Source organism: Leptonotus elevatus, chromosome 15, assembly GCF_054856555.1.
Source record: "Leptonotus elevatus isolate MCC_2025b chromosome 15, RoL_Lele_1.0, whole genome shotgun sequence".
In the NCBI taxonomy this organism is placed as follows: domain Eukaryota; kingdom Metazoa; phylum Chordata; class Actinopteri; order Syngnathiformes; family Syngnathidae; genus Leptonotus; species Leptonotus elevatus.
Genome location: NC_141253.1, coordinates 18548760 through 18571131, shown reverse-complemented (window position 1 = coordinate 18571131; position 22372 = coordinate 18548760). Strand labels below are relative to the sequence as shown.

The 22372-nt window shown below is 39.2% G+C and overlaps 1 protein-coding gene across 1 annotated transcript in view; it reads left to right on the top strand.

The window, feature by feature from the left end:
* ythdc2 (YTH domain containing 2) overlaps positions 1-22372 on the top strand; it is a 59756-nt gene that overhangs the window by 25023 nt on the left and 12361 nt on the right. The window contains exons 10-23 of the mRNA XM_086096118.1: positions 60-136; positions 6380-6515; positions 6655-6781; positions 6903-6968; positions 11775-11953; positions 12363-12456; positions 12605-12692; positions 14140-14220; positions 14344-14426; positions 18075-18180; positions 19021-19134; positions 19235-19507; positions 19858-19984; positions 20096-20301. Coding sequence (XP_085952244.1) covers positions 60-136; positions 6380-6515; positions 6655-6781; positions 6903-6968; positions 11775-11953; positions 12363-12456; positions 12605-12692; positions 14140-14220; positions 14344-14426; positions 18075-18180; positions 19021-19134; positions 19235-19507; positions 19858-19984; positions 20096-20301 — 1757 coding nt within the window. The remainder of the gene's footprint in view (positions 1-59; positions 137-6379; positions 6516-6654; positions 6782-6902; positions 6969-11774; positions 11954-12362; positions 12457-12604; positions 12693-14139; positions 14221-14343; positions 14427-18074; positions 18181-19020; positions 19135-19234; positions 19508-19857; positions 19985-20095; positions 20302-22372) is intronic.

The window sequence follows — 22372 nt, the reverse complement described above, 5'->3', positions numbered from 1 at the left end:
TTTATTGATTGTTTTATGCAATTGTGTTCTGTTTATCTCACTGTGAATCTCTTTATCAGAGGGGGTGACGCACCTTGCGTCTTCTGACTCAAGGAACAGCAATGATCTGGATAAAGGTGGTGCCATCAAGACACTGGTAATATACTTGTGAACACAGCCTGCAAAATAATGTAAATATAAAATAATGGTTAGGGAGTCACTATTACTGTATTTCATTGTTGTAAATAGTTATTTATTCGGAATCAGAACATAGTGGAGTTCTCAAACTTTCCACACCAAATGTCACCTAAAAAAAAAGCTTAGCAATCCAAGTACCAGCATCTTGACAACCATTAAAACCCAGTTAAGGTTTTATTCCCAAAAGCTATGTTTAAAGGCAAGGTCCGGAGTTTTGGCCATTTCTGTTTGTAAACAAACAATTCAAAATGGACCCCTCCCATGGTTCAACCCATACGAGCTCAACGTTCACGCCCCTCACTCAGCCAAGCAAACTGCGAGAGTGAGTGACGAGGTATCTTGCAAATGGTCACATTATTGATCCGAGACTGTGCACCGGCGATCACCGACAGGGATAATAGTTCAAAATGATATTCGCCTTTAACGATGGTAAAATAATCAGGACAAGTGTGGAGCTTACAACAGTTTTCAAGAACAAAAGAGCAGGCTCTCTACCACAACACAACAGCCAATAGCGCGCTTAGCTTCCCAAACAAACGTGGTAAGTTTCTGCACTTCACGGCCCGTCCAGAGCGTCGGAAACTACCCAACCCGCAACCGACTCCCAAAGGTTGCTACAGCCTTTTGGCTTAGCTTCACTTATTGCCAGGTGTAAATATACGGATATAAAAAAAAGTTCAACCCTCATTCTATATTGCCGAGTTACCCTTGTCAATGTGACTTAGCCTAGCATGTCGCTAAATCAGCAAGCTAACATTTTCTTTTCTGTTTGGCACTTAACTGTGAAATAGCAAGCAGGCCAACTCTGCGTCACTCTTCAGCCCAAGCCGCTCCTTCAGAGCTCGGAAGCGGGTAAATGCCAAGCCAAGATTTACTCTCGTTTTCGACCGTGTGCATTATCCGCTGCACATTTTGTTGTGGTATACTTTATTTTTTTCAGTCTAGTCACTCAACTCAACATCCCGTCTGCCTACAGTGACAGGCCCCCGCCACCCCCCTGCTCAAAATGGTAAAATACAGGCTGGGGCAGATGGGGGTTGAGGACAAAATCAATACCACACATCAACAGAAGCTCAGAGGTGTAAATTGAGAAGTTCATGTGTATACATCCTGTATTTATCTACTGCTTATTTCTGAGTCAAAACGTTGGACGGTGCCTTTAATATTCTTGTAAATCACTACGGGGTGTGAATTGCCTAGTACCTTGAGATTCGATCTGTATCACGATTCAGGTCACGATTCGATTCGATCCCGATACGAATCTATAAGTCAATTATTGTTTTGTTTTTTTACTAAAATTTTAAAAATACTTATCAGTAAACTTGTACATGCACACTGTAAGATTTGTATGAAATGTACTTCAGGCTTAAAGTTAAAGTACCACTGATTGTCACACCCACCTAAGTGGGGCGAAATTCGTTCTCCGCATTTGACCCATCCCCTGAGGAGGTGAGGACCAGCAGGGCCTGCCTTCGGGAATCATTTGGTGATCTAACCCCCCAATTCCAACCCCTTAATGCTGAATGTCAAGCAGGGCGGCAATGGGTCCCATTTTTATAGTCTTTGGTATGACCCGGCCGGGGATTGAACCCACAACCTCCAGTCTCAGGGCGGATACTCTACCACAAGGCCACTTATAACTGTGAGCCACTGTATTAAACAAACGGGTTGCAATCATGTTTGAACAGCATTGAAATAAATTTTTAAGGCTCAATGTTCCATTAATATAACCTTCTTCAATGCGTGTGAACCCTAACCCTAATTAAAACATTTTGTTGAATATTTCCTTTAAAAATCGATTTGGCTGCTAATGGATTGGTACGAGAATTGTGCGGTGTAGTATCGCGATATATTGCCGAATCAAATTTTTTTAACACCCTTGTAAGCCACTGTACCATTATGCATGGTTTGAACATTAACACTGTACGTATACGTAGAAAAAAAACTGTACTTAAATAATGCACCCATCCATCTGTTCTCTTGACCCCTTATCCTCATTCGGGTCGCGCTTGTGGTGCAGCCTGTCACAGCCAAGGTTATTTTAGTTAACGAAAAAACTAAAATTCAAAAAACGATTTTGTTAATGAAATAAAATAAAAATGAAAATGCTTTTAAAAAAACAAAAACTAACTGAAACTGTTTTTTGTTTACAAAACGAACTAAAACTAACTAATTATCGCGAAAATATCCTTCATTTTAGTCTTTGGTAATTAATTTAATGAATGAGCCTTTGGGGATGATTTTAAATGTGATTTTAAGTATATTTATTTTTATATTAATCGGAATAAAGACGTTTGAAAGTGTGTCACACAGAAGTGACATCATCTTGCAGCAGCCAATAGAAAAGCACCTTCAGATGAAGACGACAATTTTGCATGCTTGACTTTTGGTTCCATATTTTAAGTAACTAAAACTAATAAAAACTAACAAAACCACCCTGAAAACGAATGAATACTAACTAAATTTAAAAAACAAAACTCAAAACGAAATAAAAACTAATAACCCTGATCACAGCTGACTTTGGGCAAGAGGTGAAGTACACCCTGAACTGGTTGCCAGCAAATTGAAGGAAATAACCATTCACACACAGGAACAATTTAGAGTGTTCACTTAACCTAAGAGGTATGTTTTTGGACTGAGAGAGTACCTGGAGAAAACACACGCAGGCATGGGGGGAGAACATGTGAACTCCACACAGGAAGGCTGGAGATGGATTTGAACCCTCAACCTCTGAACTGTCAGGCAGATGTGCCAACCAGTCATTCACTGTTCCAACACTTAAATAATGATTCAGTTAAAATGTACATAAAAGTTAAATACATTAAATTGTACCTACTGTAAATACAAGCTTTACAACAAAACATTATTAAAGATTAAATGCAAATATATAGAATTTATAATAATCATGAGGCATCAGTGAAAGTTAAATACAACTATGATGTACTTGGGCAGTACCCTGCAATTGGCTGGCGACCAGTTCAGGTCATAAGCCCTGCCTCGTACCGGAAGACAGCTGGTATATGCTAAAGCACTGACCCTGAGGATAAGCAGTATGATGGATGGATGGATGTACTTGAGCAGTGATTCTTTCACATACCTATAGAGGCGACCCACATGGCACTACTGGTACTCGTACCACTCTTAATCAGTGGTATTGACAGTTATTTTGGCAGGAGGAAATACCACAAAACAAAGTTCATTTGAGACTCCTAACTCCCAATACGTGACAGCATATTCTACTAATCCCCTCTTAACTCTGTATCTATTTACCAACTTCATAGGATCAACAGGAAAACACAAACAAATGGAGAGCAGTAGTTGACAGCCTCAAATATTTAGATCTAATATTGTTAAAGGGACAGCAATGTGAAAAATCAACTTTTTGTAGCTTTTAGCCATGTTAAAATGCTACATTGTCATTCATTACTTAAATTTTCATCAAGAACATCTTGCTTCAAAATTATGTAATAATCTGTGTCGAGTTAGTAATTTTAGTACTTTCAATCAGCACTCCTGCCTTTAGCAAGTCCTTATCACTAGCCAAATGTATCTCTACTTCAGCATATTACTTCAATAAATAGTTTTTAGCATAGATAATATTCACTTCTTCGCTCTAATTTCCACTTACTTACATGCTGTCATTACACCAACATCAGAATTACTTAATATTCAGAATTCACAAGGAAGCAGGTTAAACAGCTTTTCCTGTTCAGTTTTTAAAGAAAAACAAAAGTACTGTCATCTCTATTCCTTATCTCCTCTAACGCCAACTCTTCTACTGTTTCCTTCTACCACAACTGTTAGTCGTTACCACTAATATATGCTTACGTCTTAAACCTTTTAATAATATTTTCCTCTTCAATGCCAGTGCTTATCAGGTCCTGCTGGGGAGGATACGTTCACTCAACAACAGGAGCTGAAACAGAATTCTCTTCGGAAAACATTTTTCAATGTAACCAATCTTTTATACAAATCTTAGGGCTACATTCAATACAACATTGTTAAAGCTCTTACTTACAATTTTTGTGTTTTTCAAATTAGAATCTACATGAGTCACTGTCAAGTGTGTTAGTACATGCAAACACCACAATAATATCTAGTAAGTATTTTTAAATTTAGTCAATAAGGGTGTAAAATCACTAGTCAAAAAGAAAGTGTACGTTAGCTGAATTCTTGTCCACAGAAAGTGAAGGAGTGGAGTCACTCACTCAGGGTCAGACTGGTAAGGGAGAAACAGAGGCCTCTCATATTTCACTTCCTATCTGTTTATCATCGCCACGACCAGTGTTCTAAACACATCCACTAATTCTGCACTTTTCTTTTACTTAACTCTAATATCATTCAAACTTACTGTTTCTTTTTATTCATATTAATTTCACCTCGTAACCCCCCCCCCCCCCTATTAACTTAGGTATTTATGGCACCTTGCACACACACCTTCTGCTGAACTTTCTTCTTCATCATCTATAACTTATCTGCCTATCTATCCCTTTTTAGCATTCTCATTAATGACTGATTCACATTCAAACATACAAACAACTACTGGTGCTCCTTCATCTACCTAATGTAGTGAAGTAGCATAATATTACGCATGAAAATGTCCTTATTGCTTAAAGTTAAATCACTCCTCTACTTCGTTACAAATATCACTCATCATTGATTACCACTCAGACCCAACAGTACATTTTCTATACCACTTGGAGTTATTAACACAATAGTAACAAAAAAAAATCTTCTCAAATGCCATTCCTCAGTCTAACACTTAATGCCATCAATATATCACAATTTAGAAGTACATTTTCATAACTTTAAGTTGTTTAACTTTACTACCTCCTTATTGAATGAAATTAATACTATGTGACCTATACATGCAAAAACTACAACAATGGACAAATCTGTGTTCTTGCTTATATCCCTTAAGAACTGCATTCATCAATTATTAAATTCAATGTTATAACACCTTCTTACTGAAGTTATTATATATATATATATATATATATATATATATATATATATATATATATATATATATATATATATATATTTATTTATTTATATATATATTTTTTTATTATTATTATTAATTAACTCACCTAAACAATCATCAGAACTCCACATATTCACCTGCTACCTAATCACATTTTTGTTATTGCCAATCAAACCTAGAAAATAAATTGTGTAATAAATAATTTACATCCGTCACCAATAATTTTTCTACTATCTGTACTCTTGTCATATTAAGTTAAAAAGAAAAATGTCCATTTAAGGAACAAAAACACACAGCAATTTTGAATATTTCTTCATCAAAATCTCCTCTAGCGGCCACTATCAAAAGTGGACTTAGATTATCAGACCTTGTCTGGCTGTGCACAGGCTTCGATCGTCGTCAGTCGTATTTTGGCATTCGGCTCTCAGGACCAAAAAACGTCAGGGTTACATTTAAATCTTCCTCAAATGATGCAACTCCGTGAGACAGGAATCAAGGACAACACCCAAGTCTGTCTTTCTGCAGAAGGGAGGAAGTGGATGCTCTCAGCACCAAAGGACTTCCTGCCTTCACCTCCTTGTTCTGCACGTTTATTCACAAGTTTAGAAGGCGGAACAAAAGGCGGTACTAAACTCACAATGCTAAAAAAAAAAAAACATGCATCTGGTGTGTGTGTGTGGGTGTGGGTGTAGCATTTCAATTGCAGCAAATAGTAAAGTGCTCATTCATGTGATAACTTATTATACAATTTTCCCAACACTTTCCTAATCAAGTCCAATCAGTTTATTTAAAAAAAAAAACATCTAAAGGAAGATCAGAAGAAATGGACACCATGGGAATTAAATATGAGTAGATGTCTGAATATTTATGGCCATGTGAAATTTCAGTTTTTCTCTATTAATACATTTGCAAAAAAATCTTTATTTATGTTTTTTTTCCTGTGAAGATAGGGTGCTGAGTGTACATTAATGGGAAATAAAATGAACTTTTTAGATTTTAGGGTTAAAAATGGCTGCTATGAAACAAAAGTGAGAACTTTAAAGGCTTCTGAAAACATTCCATACCAACTGTATTTGATTAAAGTATAGACTCTTAAGGATCTGCATAGATTGAGGAGTAATTTTGTCAAGGCACCCATTGCAACTGAGTTTTCATCTAAATATACACATCTTTGGACTTCAACTTCTAAATTCTTCCTTTTTTATTGTGTCACAGAATGTAGAAGCTACAGAGCAGTTGGAGCCATGGCTCCGGAAAGAGATGGATACCTGCATAGCTAACATTTTTAAAAGTGAAGACCAGGAATATGTTGTTCAGCTATTCAATCTCATTCTCTCTGAAAATGTGAATGGTATGACGATATTTATAATAGAAAATATTGTAGTGTATGGCTGTATATGGAATGTTCTGGGCATTCTCTACAGTTACTTTGCATATTTTCATGTGGAATGTGACCATTTGTTACCTCATGTTTGTATTGATTTACCTAGTTGACTACATGCACAGCGAGACAGGGGCCACACCTTTGATGGTGACTGCAGGTCGAGGGATCCTCACTCAGATGGAGCGATTGCTTAAAATGGGGGCGGATGTCACCCTGAAGGCGTCCAATGGATGGTATATGTTGCTTTATTTATTGACAATACGGAACTGTTGCCAGTGGAAGTGAAATGTAAATTGTCTTCACATTACATTATCTTAAAATTGTACAATGAAACTTCTTTCTTTTAATTTAAAGGACTGCAATGGACTTTGCAAAAAACTTTCAGCAGGTAGATGCTTTTGATCTTCTTCAGTCCTCAATGTGAGTATGAAGTTGTCTTAAATGCACATCTACAGTTAGTAATACAGTATGTACATTCTTTATGGTCATATAATACACTGCTCAAAAACATTTAAGAAACACTTTTTCTTTATTGGGCCTGGCACAAGATCAATTAAACCTATCTGATCATTATTTGGTTGGTTATGTCGCAGAAGCATTGTTAATCACTTTCAGCTGTATTGGTGTTGATGAAATTAACAAGTGCACTAGAGTGGCAACAATGACAAAACCCCCAAAACAGGATTGGTTTTACATGTGAAGGTCATTCCAATATGATTTCCAGTTCTTACTGTATTTTTCTCCTTTTATGTAGGTATGTCTCAAGGAAAATGTCAGTTGTTCCATACTGTAGATTTCCTTAACTATTTCCTTCCGTTCTATGATCGTTGGTGGGTCCTTATTCAGCCACTTCCGAGTTGGTGCTTTTCTGCCACCCGCTAGAAATATTTGTAGTAAATATCTGTCCTGTTTTTTCATCTCAATTGGTACATTACCCATGTATATAACTAAAATTAAGATCAAGTTTAAAGTGGAGTCTTGAACTATTTGCTGTTACAACATCCGACCAGTTGGAGGAAATAGCGGGACATCCCCCCCAAAAAATTTGAAAATGACCAGCAGGCATGTTGCCACACAATCTCCAACACTGACCCAGCTCAGGTTTATGTCACCTGTATTGCTTTGTTTTTTGGCGTTATAAAATACCTTAAAATATTTTTTTCCCAGGTAAATTCTCTCCATAGATTTGAGCTGGAGGTGGAGGATTGTATCCTATGTTAGTCAGACACCACTCCTCCTCTGCATCAGTTTTCTTATTCTTATCAAAATATGTTCTTAATTGAAGATATCTTAAAAAGTCTTGTTTCTTCAAATTAAAGGTGTCTCAAGTTTCTCCATCTTAATCTTTTTTGGCTAGTTTTCCATTAGTGCTGGTTTTGGCTTGAGTCCTTATCACTACTGGCAGTATGAGGCAATCCCTTCACCCTACAGAAGTTGCACAGGTTGTCCAACTCCTATAGGATGGCACATCCACATGTGCTGTAGCAAGATTTAATTTTAGTCTCCCAGCACAATCTCCAGAACATGGAGGAGATTTCAGGAGACTGGCAGTTATTCTAGGAGAACTGGACAGGGCCGTAGAAGGTCCTCAACCCATCAGCAGGACCGATACTTGCTCCTTTGCGCTAGGCGGAACAGGTTGAGCACTGCTCAAGCTGTACAGTATGACCTCCAGCGGGCCACTGGTGTGAATGTCTCTGTCTAAACCATCAGAAACAGACTTCGTGACGGTGGCTTAGCCCCTGTGCTCACTGCCCAGCACTGTGGAGCTCAACTGACATTTGCTAGAGAACACCAGAATTGGCAAGTCCACCACTGGCGCCTGTACTCTTCACAGATGAGCGCAGGATCACCCTGAGCACCTGTGATAGACGTGCAAGAGTCTGGAGAAGACAAGGGGAACGTTATGCAACATCGTTCAACATGACAGGTTTGGTGGTGGGTCAGTGATGGTTTGGGGAAGAATATTCGTAGAGGGACGCACAGACCTTGCTCTACTGGATAGAAAATGGTAGTCTGACTGTCAATAGGTATCAAGATGAAATCCTTGAACCCATTGTCAGACCCTACACTGGTGCAGTAGCTCCTGGTATGACCTAATGCACAATAATGCTCTGCCTCATGTGACAATAGTATGCAGGCAATACCTGGAGGATGAAAGAATTGATACAATTGAATGGCTTTCACGATCCCCAGTCTTAAACCCAATAGAACACCTTTAGGACATTATGTTTTGGTCCATTAGGCACCACCAGGTTGCTTCTCAGACTTTACAGGAGCTCAAGTAGGCCCTTACACAGATTTGGTAGGACATGCCACAAGACACCATCCGTCGTCTCGTTAGGAGCATGTCAAGCATGTGGAGGCCACACAAGTTATTGAGAAGCATTTTGAGTTGCAGAAAACAATTTTTTGAAAAATGGACTAGCTGGCCACATCACATCATTGTTTCACTCTGATTTGGGGGTTTCTTTACAATTAAACCCTCTGTAGGCAGAAAACCTTTATTTCCGTTAAAATATTTGGTATCCTTTTGTTCCCAAGACATTGCCCTGTCATTATCTGTATAGATAAAAAAAAAAATCCCCATTGTGATCAGATGTGTTCCTTTAAAGTGTTTCTTTAATTTTTTTGAGCGGTGTACATTAACAATATGGGGTTGTCAATTAGTTTTCTTACCTGCTTTTTAACGGGCAAGATTCTTTCCCATTAATACATAATGTAAATCTTTTTATAATGAGTAGTTTCAAACCACAACCCAACCACTGCATCCCCCAGCCAACCACCTGCACCACCACCCACCCCCAACAAGCCCTCTCACACACACCGCCACTATATTGGTCATTTGAAAATGCTTTGTCTTCATCTTTTTATAGCCTTTTCCTGCTTGATGAGAGTCAATTTTCATTTTCAGTTGTTTATGAGTTTACCTTACATGTTTTCCCTCTATAGTTTTCACTGATTGTTGGGGCAAGGTCAGATGAGTCTGGCCATTTAAAACCTTTGAGATTGACATCACTTGGTCTTTTTTCCAGTCAATTATTTTTAACGATCCATGACATCAGGTCTCAGCTTTCCAAAGGGGGCGGTGTATGCTAAAAACTCTGCATGGTAACCAAACTTTTGCAGATGCCATTATTTTGTTTTCTGTTATTTTGAAAAGTGTAAATAATGGAAATAAAATAATCCAAACTTTTTTGACGTTCTAAGTATATCTCATCTGTAATTTGATGCTTTTTGGAGATTTTTTAAAATATCTTTCCTTTGCTTGTATATGCAAACATTTATTTATTTATTTATTTATTTATTTATTTTTTAAACCTGCGGTGCCCAAACTTTAGATCCCCACTGTAGAGATGGACAACCATTCATTCACACTGTCACTGAGCGGGAACTGAACTCAATGTTACCTGACCGGGAATGTACACATTCAGTAACATCAGCACCACCACTTACAATATGGATTTCAAACCATCCAGTAATATTTTTTTCTGCTCATCGGGAGTTGGGTTGTGTAGGCAGTAGCTCAAGCAAAGAAGCTCAGACTTTCCTCCGCCCAGCCATTTCATCCAGCTGGGGGGAATCCCAGGGCATCCCTAGGCCAATTCAGAGAAAAAGTCTCTCCAACGTGTCCTGGGTCTTCCTTGCGGGCCCCCTACCAGTTGGACGTTCCTTTAAAGGGAGGCGTCCAGCAGGCACCCCACCACATCTGGCTTCTCTTGATGCAAACGAGCAGCAAATTTAGACTGAATACCTCACATATAATCTAGCTTCTTCTCACCTTATTGTTAAAGGAGACCCTGTGTAAGAACTTATTTTGGCTACTTGTATCCGTGATCCTGTTGTTTTAGTCATTATCCAGAGCTTGTGACCATAGGTGGGAAAGAATGACCAGTAAATTGAGAGCTTTGCTTTTCGGCTCAGCTCTTTTTTTCCACCACAACAGACTGATGCAGCTTTTCTCATCAGCGTACCAGGGATGGCAAGATTCGGTCCTCGGGGGCCGGAGTCCTGCAGGTTTTGGATATTTCCCTTGTTCAACACAGCTGATTCATGATCAGCTCATCAGCTAGCTATGTATAAGCCTGATAACGATCCTGTCAATTGGAATCAGCTGCAGTTCGAGTAGGGAAACCTGCAGGACTCCGGCCCTTGAGGACCGCAGTTTGCCGCCCCTGCTGTAGACGTTGCACTGATCCGCCTGCTGATCTCCCAAAGATACTTGAACTCCTCCACTTGAGGCAGGATCTCATGCCAGACACGAAGGGACTATGATTAGATTTTGAGGTACTGATTTTCATCATCTCACTCTGCTGCGAAAAGTTCCAACAAGAGTTTTAGATTGTGGCTTGATGATGCCAACATAAGCACATCATCTGCAAAAAAGCTGAGTCAAAATACTAGGTTACAAAATCCGTCCCTTTAATGCTTCAGATGGCCATTAACATTATGAAGAGAATTGCTGATAAAGGGCAACCTTGGTGGAGTCCAACCCTGACTTGAAACCTATACAATTTACTGCACGCAATGCAGACCTCTCATGGCACTGGTCATTCTTTGACCAAACAGACCGTATCATATGGTCTCTGACCCCATATTCCCGGAACACCCCCCAGAGGAACAGCCAATGGACACGATTGAGTGCCTTCTGTAAGTCCGCAAAGCACATGTAGACTGGTCCGGCAAACTCCCATGCACCCTACAGGACCGTAGTAGATGCTGTAAGAGCTGGTCTACTTTTCCACTGGCAGGATTAAAACCAGACTGTTCATCCTGAATCTGAGGTTCACCTTCCCAACGGACCCTCTTCTCCAGAACTCCCTTAAAGTTTTTACCTGGGAGGTTGAGGAGTGTGATTCCTCTGTAGTTGGAACACACCTTCCATTCCCTCTTCTTAAAATAGGAGACCACCACCTCGATCTGACAATCCCAAAGCACACTCCCCAATGTCCACATGATGATGCAGAGACGTGTTAACCAAGAAAGCCCTATCCTAGTGGTATTAAGCCTCCGGCAACTTCTTCTAGGATTAGTGGGATGCACAAACCTTTGCACCACGATAATGTGATGGCTCAAAGTGGGGGGATTTTAAATCCCTCAAAATGTTTTCTATTTGTTACATACAGGATATTGCATGTCCATGATGAGTTTTTGTATTGTGAAACCCTGTACAGCGCATACAGAAATAAACATACAGTATAATCTCATGTGTCTTTATCTGTGCAGTGCCATTAAAATGATGAAAGATCAGAATGAGTCCACTCTGGTTCCGTGTGCCAGTGCTGAGCAAAGCTTCAAAGACCAGGACCTGCTCAAACTGTACCACCATAACTATGATGATGAAGCTGTAGACCTAGATCTCATCATGGACCTGCTGTACAAGATCTGCTCAACCACATGTGATGGTATGTTTCATCACAATTGTTTAATCACCCTTACTGGTGGGGTGGGGGGGGGGGAGCATTGAAAGCTGAAAAGTAAAAATTGACAAGACCCAAAAAATTCTATACTCAAGTTCAGCAAATCCTGTTATAACCGTACACAGCAAAGGACAGACATTGGCTGTTCGTAAAAATGTTTATTTATTTATTTAACAGTACTCCCTAGTCAATCATTGTGTTAAACCCAATGACTCTTTAATTAAAAGTATGTAAATAATATAGATTCAAACTACAAAAGTATACACTTGCATGAAATAACTGAAAAAGTTATTTTGCCAGTTTCATATGTAAACATCTTTTTGATGACATACCACTTTCATGAGACATTGCATCTCTGAATCTGCTTAAATTTTACCATATCTGTTTGTCTCAGGTGCAATACTAATTTTTCTTCCTGGATATGATGACATTGTGTCACTCAAGGACCGCATCTTCTACAATGATAGATTTTCTGCCTTTTCCAAAAGGTAAAATGTAAAAGAATTTGGTTTGAAGCTTCAGAACGCAGCAGATAATTTATGCTTGTGAAACTTTTAGTGCATCATATAGCCATTGCATGTCAAGTATAGCACCATTCTGAAGAGTGTCTTTAGACATATTGTATTTATCTCTCAGGTACCAGGTGTTTACACTTCATTCGGACATGCCTAGTATTGAACAGAAAAAAGCCATGAAGACGTCTCCACTGAATGTCAGAAAAATTGTAAGTAGTCTTTGTAGCGTTTGTTATATTCATTCACTGGCGGCGGCCCACCATTCCTAAATCGTAGTCGCCGCTCCTTACAATTTTGAATTAAAGGATGTATTCAGACCAGAAAAGTCCTTTAGTCCACTTGTTTGGTCCGGACCGAAAGCAGACTTTATTTATTTTGTTTGGTGTGGTTCATATTCACACTGTGCTTTTTGCAAGTGGACTATATTGCTTAATCATGTCGACTCGCGTGACGATCTGTGCTCCCATTGGACAAAAATGACCAGGGCTGAACGGAACCTGGAAATAGAGGAAAACTGACATGCTGCATTACTGCTTTGCATATTTGTGGCGTTATTTTATGCAAGATATTTGCAATTGTCAAGAGCAGCCCATTCAATGTCAGTTCCGCGATGCTGTTTCTAATTTTGGAACAGCGTCGTCGAATGCGTGCAGTAACCTGAAGGACCCGTTGCTGCCTCGACCCACAACATGCTGACAGCAGCGTGGCTAAATAGAATACAGAGGATTATGAATGAATTTAGCACAATATTCACTACCGGACAATATCCAACCCACCAACCCCTCCACCCGCGATGCTTGGCTACGGTGGCTTGTTAAGTCCAAAAGGGCACATATGTCCTGCAGTTGGAGCAGATCAGCAGTGGGTCCGCTTGTTTGGTCCGCACCAGGAATTGTTTGTGTGTATTCACACCTGCACAAAAGGTCCGGATCGGCGTGAGAAACGAACTCTGGTCCGTTTAAAGCGGACTAAACAGTGCAGGTCTGAATACACCCAAAGGGTTGGTAGGCCTCACTGTAAGAGCTCGACCCTCTGAGTTGACCAAAATAAGGTTCACATAAAAGAAAATACTTTTTTTTCAATGTTTTCTTTTAAAGTTAATATAAAATAACGGACTTGTTTTGCCAGCCGCTGCTTGTTGCAGACAGTTCTTGTTGCAGTAAAATATTTAGCAAATATATTTTGAGTCACTGTTAATCTTTACGTCATATGAATCTACAATATGCAAACTGAGATAACTATACATCAGCAACTATGGTCTTTCTGTACCTCTCCATAAAAAGGTGCAAAAAATCCGGTGTGGTGCTGCGACCAACTGAAAAAGTTATCAGTTAGTATAGAGCCCTGCAGACACCATCGGTAATTTCGTGAACGGCCGGCCCTTTTTCAGCACCAAATGCCCCCTTGACGAATTAATGTCTGTCGGCCCAGGGCACGACGTAAAAAAAAAATCTACAGATTTTTCACAACCCAAAGTTTGGCCTGCCCCTGCTGCTGAAAAAAAATCCTAGAGGAAACACTTCTTAGATTTCATCATCATTCTAGCTGGATTTTCTAATTGATTATAGGTATTGAGACATAAAGCGATGCACACTGTATGTCCAATGGTCTTGTGTCAGCAGAAACAAATCCATTGTTTTGTTTTTTTTCTTTCAGATTCTTTCTACTAACATTGCTGAGACGAGCATCACCATCAATGATGTTGTTTTCGTGATTGATTCTGGAAAAGTCAAAGAGGTATGTGTGTATATTTGTTGACAACTATAGTATATCTGTAAACAAATGTATATTCTTTTTAAACAAATGTATATTCTTTTTAAACAAATGTATATTCTTTTTAAACAAATGTCTCTTTTGTAGAAATCGTTTGATGTAATCAGTCGCATCTCAATGTTAAAGACAGTCTGGATTTCAAAAGCCAGTGCTCTTCAACGAAGAGGAAGGTAACAACAATAATGTCCATATTCTGAATTTGTTTTAGCAATTATGCTTGCAGTGGTAAGCTAACGAATCGGTTGATCATTTTACAGTGAGGAAAATAAGTATTTGAACACCCTGCAATTTTCAAGTTCTCCCACTTTAAAATCATGGAGGGGTCTGAAATTTTCTTCATAGGCGCATGTCCACTGTGTGAGTCACAATCTAAAATAAACAAAAAATCTGAATATCTGTATGATATTTAAATAATTTATATGTTAATATTTGGTACAGGAGCCTTTGTTTACAATTACAAAGGTCAGACGTTTCCTGTAGTTCTTTACCAGGTTTGCACACAGTGCAGGAGGAATTTTGACCCACTCCCCTGTACAGATCTTCTCTAGATCTCTTTAGATTTCAGGGCTGTTCACTGCGGAACACGGAGTTTCAGCTTCCTCCAAAGATTTTATTTTCGGATTTAGGTCTGAAGACCGGTTAGGCCACTCCAAAACTTTGATATGCTTTTTACGGAGCCACTTATTGACTATACTGGCTGTGTGCTTTGTTTTGTTGTCATGTTAGAAGACCCAACAACGACCCAGCTTCAATGCTCGACTGAGGGAAAGAGTTTGTTGGCCGAAATCTCGCAATCTGTTCATCTTCTCTTTAATACGGCGTAGTCATCCTGTCCCCTGTGCAGAAAAACAACCCCAAAGCATGATGCTTCCAACCCCATGCTTCACAGTAGGGATGGTGTTCTTGGAATGGTACTTGTCCTCTTTCTTCCTCCAAACATGGCAAGTGGAGTTAAGACCAAAAAATTATATTTTGGTCTCATTTGACCACATGACTTTCTCCCATGATTCCTCTGGATCATCCAGATGATCTTTGCCAAACTTCAAACGAGCCTGGACATGTGCTGACTTAAGCAGGCAAACCTTGCGTGTGATGCATCATTTTATACGATGACCTCTTATAGCAATAGCAACCTTTGAAACAGTGGTCCCAGCTCTTCCTGTGTAGTTCTGGGCTGAATCCTCACTGATAACCCACGCATTTGAAATCTTGCTTGGAGCTTCAGTCCAAGGGAACTTGACAGTCATCTACCTTCTTCTATTTTCGATCAATTGCTCCAACAGTTTGTTTTTTCACCATGCTGCTTGCCCCGTAGCCCATTTCACCCTTGTGGAGAGGTCTACCATTTTGTCCCTGGTGTCTTTTGAAAGCTCTTTGGTTTTGCCGATGGTAGCCATTGTCGTCTGACAGATTGTGAGGTGCACATGTGTTTTTATGCACCTAACAACCTCAAAAAGGTGCTGCTAAGTTAGATTTATAAGTGGATCGGAGGTGGACTTTTTTAAGGCACAGTAACAGGTCTTTGAGGGAATTGAATTCTTGCTGATTGGCATGTGCTCAAATACTTATTTCCAGCACTAACATACAAATAAATTATTTAAAAATCATACAATGTGAATTTTGGATTTTTTATTTTGGATTGCAACACAGTGGACATGCACCTATGAGGAAAATGTCAGACCCTTCTATGATTTTAAAGTGGGAGAACTTGAAAAATTGCAGGGTGTTCAAATACTTATTTTCCTCACTGTATTTGTGAAAATTCAATAACAATGCCTTTCTTGAAAATGCCAAGACACCACTTAGAAAAGTTTAACTTGCAACTTTTATTTCGCCATTCACGTTCCCCACATTCAGGGACCAGAACATTCTCTACGTGAGTCTCACAGAACCTCGCAATACTTCACAACATAGCGCAGCAGAACCTCGCGATACTTCACATAGTACAGGAAGTCAACATTTCTAAACTGTCCGAATATTGCACTTAAAGTCAAATCTAACATTAACCAGTTAATCAGCTAAATTGACTTTCCTTTAATTTCCCTTCAATCATATCTTACTTAAAGAACGTGAAACCTCTATGACAAAGCATTTATGTTAACATCTGTATTATAATCTGATTGAGTCAGCCTTGGTCAACCCCGGATGTTCGCGTTTCCATTTGACTTTTTCGGGGCCAAGCGTTTACAATGGAACCGCCTTTTAGAACCATCTCAGAGGTGGTTCTACAGCGCCGGTCACAGGGTATCCGCCGGGTCTTAAAAAGTAAAAAAATAAAAGTATAAAATCCAACAATTTGAATTTAAGGCCTAAAAATTTCAAAAATTTTCAGATCTTAAATAAGATTTTTGAAAGGTCTTAAAAATCTATTGATGTTCCTTTCATTTAAAACTAGAGCTGTCAAACGATTACAATTTTTAATCAGTTTAATCACATCTTGGAATTTTAATTAATCACGATTAATCGCTTAATTAAAAAAAAGGCTGTTTTTATTTTAAAAAATCCCCGCCAAATTTGAAGAGCACTGGTTATGTGTTCATTCTTTTGACATTTAATGTTATGAGGACGTCTTCAAAAAAATTTGATCCACTGCACATGCTCATCCTCCTTTCTTTAATCAGTATATAATAATAATACTTGCGCAATTTAAAATGAAAAAAAATTACCCCAATATTTTGACATGAACAAATATTCTAAATGTGATATGTAAACATTTATTAAATGCTTTACTTTATTGCATGTAATTATGATAAAACACAACCTGTGCTACCTTAAACATAGCCATCCGCTGTCACGCTAAAGGATAATCTATAGTCAAAATTAAAAGTGCGATTAATCTGGATTAATTTATGATTAATGCGATAATTTTTTTGTCATTAATTAATCAGTTAACGCTTTAACTTTTGACAGCACTATTTAAAACCTACATAAACTTTAGTTTCGCTTTGAAATTTATGGATTTTTGAGGACACTCACGTAGCCATGACGTGGAACTAACCTGTGCTGTCTTGTCAGAATTGTGATGGCTGTGCGTGTGCAGCGGTGTTTAGAGCTGCAAGTAGTTACCAGCAGACTATGTTCCTGTATTCAGAGATAGCAACGTACATGCCGCGATTTGGATTAGCTGACTACATCAAGAGAGACCTTGTATCCAAATTTAATGAATATGAAATTGTAAATATGGTTCAGTGTTGGTGTAAAATGCTTAATGTTTGTACCGTCTATTGTGTATCTTTGCCTTAACGCTGGCCGGCTGGCGTACGCCTGTCGTCTCGCTGGTTTAAACCCAGAAATAGTTTTTCCGTCTATGTTAAAGCTTCTGTGCATTTGATGGGCTGTATTTTGCTATGTTGCCACATCATGCAACAGCAATTCATATTTTGGATCCCAGCAAAAACAGTAGCCGCGACTTGCCACTCGTACAATGTTATGGCAGAGCCGCACATGCTGCGAGTGTGCAAGCGTGGATAGTTCAAATTAACCCGCTCCCATCCCACCTCGTGCCTGTTGTAACAGAAATGCAATGGAAGCCGTCTGGTGTCATGCCGGGACGCACGGTATAGTGTGGTTTCGTGCAGTTTGGTTCTAGTGGAAAAGTGGCTTTTTATGGTACAATACAGAAGGGCTACATTGTGGTAATCTATAACCATGCATGACTTTTTTTTTCCCCCACACGGAATAAAGTCTTACTCTTTCTACTTCTCACATTATATTTTGTTTGATTACATTTTAAATACTATTGCTGTGCCCATTTATTCAGTGATAAGTAAGTGTTTATCAAAATGGAACAAGGAACTGAAAATCGAGCATGTCCACAGAGCGGGGCGCTGCCAACCAGGGGTTTGCTTCCACCTCTTCAGTCAACTAAGGTTCAACAATATGCAAGAGTTTCAGGTTCCACAACTGCTACGAATGCCTCTGCAGGTAGATCCCTTTTTCAGTTTTAATATCTTTGAGTAAGGTTTGTTGTTGTGACCATTGTGTCTATGTCCAAGCATCTTGGATGAACAGAACCAAAATAAAACTGTAGATGAACTCAGGTCAATTTAAAGCTACTCAACGCAGAAAATTCAATTTCGACTCGCTACTGTCAGCTGTTGACGAAAAAGGAAACTGCACACACCCTTCTTCACGTACACAATGCACACATGACGTCACATCCGCAGACAGACCCGAATCCAGTCTGAAAACTATTGACCAGAGGCTTTCAGGAGTACCCATTGTAAACGGCTAAGGTGTTAATCTACTAATTAGAAGAAGTTTCAGTCTTAAATGGTCAAATAAAAAGGCTATTGTAAAGATATTTTTGGCCGAATTGTTACGGAGAGCAGCTTTAACTGCCAAATTATAATGGAATGTGATGAACAGCAAACAATAGTCTTCAACTTCTGTAAAATGGGACTTACATGATAAAATTCCTTACCAAGGCAATCATTTTTATCTGTCTTGTTTTGTGTGTGTGTGTGTGTGTGTTGGTTTTTGCCCATATTCCCAGTTTAACTATCATTGTGGGGACTGACTTGTCTTTGCGCATATATTATGGTGTGCCCCACAAGTCCAGACCTCTTTTTGAGGTCAAGACTTGGTTTTAGAGTTTAGGTTTGAATTGGATTTTGGTTGGTGTTAGGGTAAAAGTTAGGGCTAGGTAATCAGTTGTGATGGTTAAGGTTAGAGTAAGAGGCTAGGAAATGCATTAGGACATGAATGTGAATAAGATGTCCCCACTAAGATAGTAAGCAAACTTGTGTGTGTGTTTGTTTTTAGGAATTATGTCTGCAGACCAAATTGCTGACTCGTTCTCCAGTATGCGAATTCTTGTCCAAGGCTCCACAACCTCCTACCACACACGCTGTAAAGAGTGCAGTGCAGATGCTTAAGGTAAGAAATGCTAACTAATAACGATTACTTAACAATGCATCACAAACATCTTGTTTTTTTGTTTTTTGTTTTTTTGTTTCAACCACATCTTTTTCATCAGACAATAGATGCTTTGAACCAGAATGAAGACCTGACTGACCTTGGCTTCCATCTAGCTGATCTACCTGTTGCGCCCCATCTGGGAAAGATGGTGCTATGTGCTGTGGTGCTGCGGTGTCTGGACCCCATTTTGACAATTGCCTGTACACTGGGTTATCGGGACCCCTTTGTTCTTCCTGTCCAGGCTTCTCAGAAGAGAGCTGCTCTTCAGTGCCGTAATCATTTCTCTTCCAACTCCTTCAGTGACCACATGACCATGCTGAGAATTTTCCAGGTATTTTTAATTGACTATTCACTGCCCAATCTGGGAGTGACTCATGCACAATAGACATTTTAACATATGATTGAATGGATAATTATTAATAGCATTGGAGATATTATTATTATTATTAGTTTTTTTGCAACATGCTATTGGGATATATATATATATATATATATATATATATATATATATATATATATATATATATATATATATATATATATATATATATATATATATTTATATATATATATGTTTTTTTTGTTTTTTAAATCAATGGGAACATGGAAGTTGATGCACAATTTTGCCTAGCCTCTATTACATATGCTGTCATCACATGGCATTGCTTTTTGATTTGTCAGGCATGGCAAAAGGCTCGCAAGGATGACTCGGAGAGGTCCTTTTGTGAAAAGAACTTTCTGTCCAAAAACACCATGGACATGATTCTTGGCATGAGAACACAGCTGCTGGGACAGCTTCGTGCGGCTGGTCTGTTTTAATGAATGTCGTTCTTTGCTTTCCTTCTAATCGGAACCATGAATATTTGAATGTGTTTAAGTTGAATGAATTCTCCTGTCATAATTCCTATTTTTGCTCTAGGCTTTGTGAGGGCCCACGGGGAGAGTGATATACGTGATGTAAACATCAACTCAGAAAACTGGGCAGTGGTGAAGGCAGCCCTGGTTGCTGGCATGTACCCAAATCTGCTTCATATTAATACTGAGGCAAAGCAGCCCTCTAGTAATAAGGAGAAGAAAGTAAATTTCCATCCGACATCCACAATGAATCAGTTCCTGAACAAGGAGGTATGTACAGTAGATGAAGTTATTTTTTTGGAACACAAAAATACAATGATTTGCAAATGATTTTCAACTCTTATAAACTTGATGACATTTGATGATCCCTTTGGCGGCAGGGAAAGGAGCCACTTCGAACCACCACAATTTCTGGACCACAGCCAATCAGAGCGTTGTCCCGCCCTTCACTCTCTCTGATTGGCTGAGACCATGATATGTGTGTTTGTTGCCGAACCAAAGTTAGGCTTTTATTATTACGTTGACGAAACTTGATTTATTGTTGTTGTTCTCTTTAGATCGTGTTTGGTTGCACCAGTGCATGCAACCTCAGATTCTTTAGTTGCAACAATGTGAAATTACGGCGCATGCGCGGCCAAAATGGGTGCACCCTAGAGCCCTGGTGGTCTCGTCAGACCACAGGAGACTTTTCCGCTTTGCGTCAGTCCATTGCAGATTAGCTCGGTCCAAAGAAGCCAGCAGTGTTTCTGGGTATTGTTGCTATAGACCTTTTGCACGTGACGTCATAGCATTCATGGGAACGTCCCTTCCGGGACGCTGGATGGAAAATAACCACTGGCATCTATTTAAACCGTTGAACCTCGTAAAGCGCATAGTCCTGTATCTAATCGATTATCTTCTAAAATGGTCATATCTTGCTGTGCGGTAGCTTGTATTAATAGACATGGGTGTAAACCAAACAAGGTATATTGTCCCCCGGATATGACCGTAGCATCTCGTCCCAGAGACCTAGCTAGTTACAAGCTTTTACATCGACTCCGGTGAGATACGGCATTGACTACATAATGATATAGGTCGTGTGGTGTGAATTCCGGCAATTGACGATTTGATTAACTCGGTAAAAACGGCGGGCGACAGAAGGTAAGAGTCTTTTTCCAAACTAGGGATCTCCAATTTATGTAAATATTGCGCTCTATGAGCCCTGACTAAATGTGCAACTTCAACTGACAGGTGAACTCAAGTTGAAGTAACATAGATTCCATGGCTCGATGGGCAGTAATAACTTTTAATTAGTAAAGTAACAGTCACTAAGTCTCTAAATTGCTCTGCGTCCTGTCCACTTTAATTCAACACGCATTCCCTTCCGCCGTCGGTCATGTGACGTCGGTGCAAAAGGTCTATATGGCTTTTCGCTTTGCATGGTGTAGAGTTTTAACTTGAATTTGTAGATGTAGTGTGTTAACTCACGGTGGTTTTCTGAATTGTTCTTGAGCACACATTACAATTAGAGGGTGACATGGCGGTGGCTTTTCATTCTGGGACGGGGGGGGCACAGTAAAAAACACACAGGCAAAAAATTGTCCCATTCTGCTCCTAATGAAAACGACTCCCACTCTCACCATCGCGGTTTCAAGAAATCCAGTGCAACAAGAAGCACTTGTGCCATATGGATCATGTAGTCCTTTTGGCTAATGTTAGTGTGTACGCCTATGGAAAGAAAAATACAAATGGCTGTGAATCTATCCGAGTTATTAACCACCCCACTGGATAATCCTGCTCTCGTCAATTTCCGTGGATTTTTAATCCTGTTCTGTGAATAAAGGTAAAGTTGACTACCATCCATCAGCCTGCCCCAGGGCAAAGTAGTTTACCGCCACCAGTGTGAATGTGTGAGTGTATGAATGATGTATCCACTGTAAAGCGTCTTTGAGTGTCTAGAAAGATGCTATATAAATCTGATGCGTTATTATTATTATTATTATTATTATTATTATTATGGGAATCCCATACAGCAATGTTAGCCTTTAGTGGCAATATCCTTTAACACAATGATGCTGTTTTTAATGCAGTGCCACCTGAGGGATCCAAGGTCACAGGCATTCAATGTTGGTTTTCAGCCTCACCGCTTGCTTAAAAAATGTATCCTTGTTTCCAATTTACCAGCTTTTTGGGAACATGTTGCAGGCATCAAATTCAAAATGAAAGAATATTTGCACACACAAAAAGACCGCATTGTTGGTGTGTTTTAACATTAAATATCTTTTCTTTGTAGTGTATTCAATTAAATATAGTTTGAAAAGGTTTTTTCAAGTCATTGTATTCTCTTATTATATACATTTTA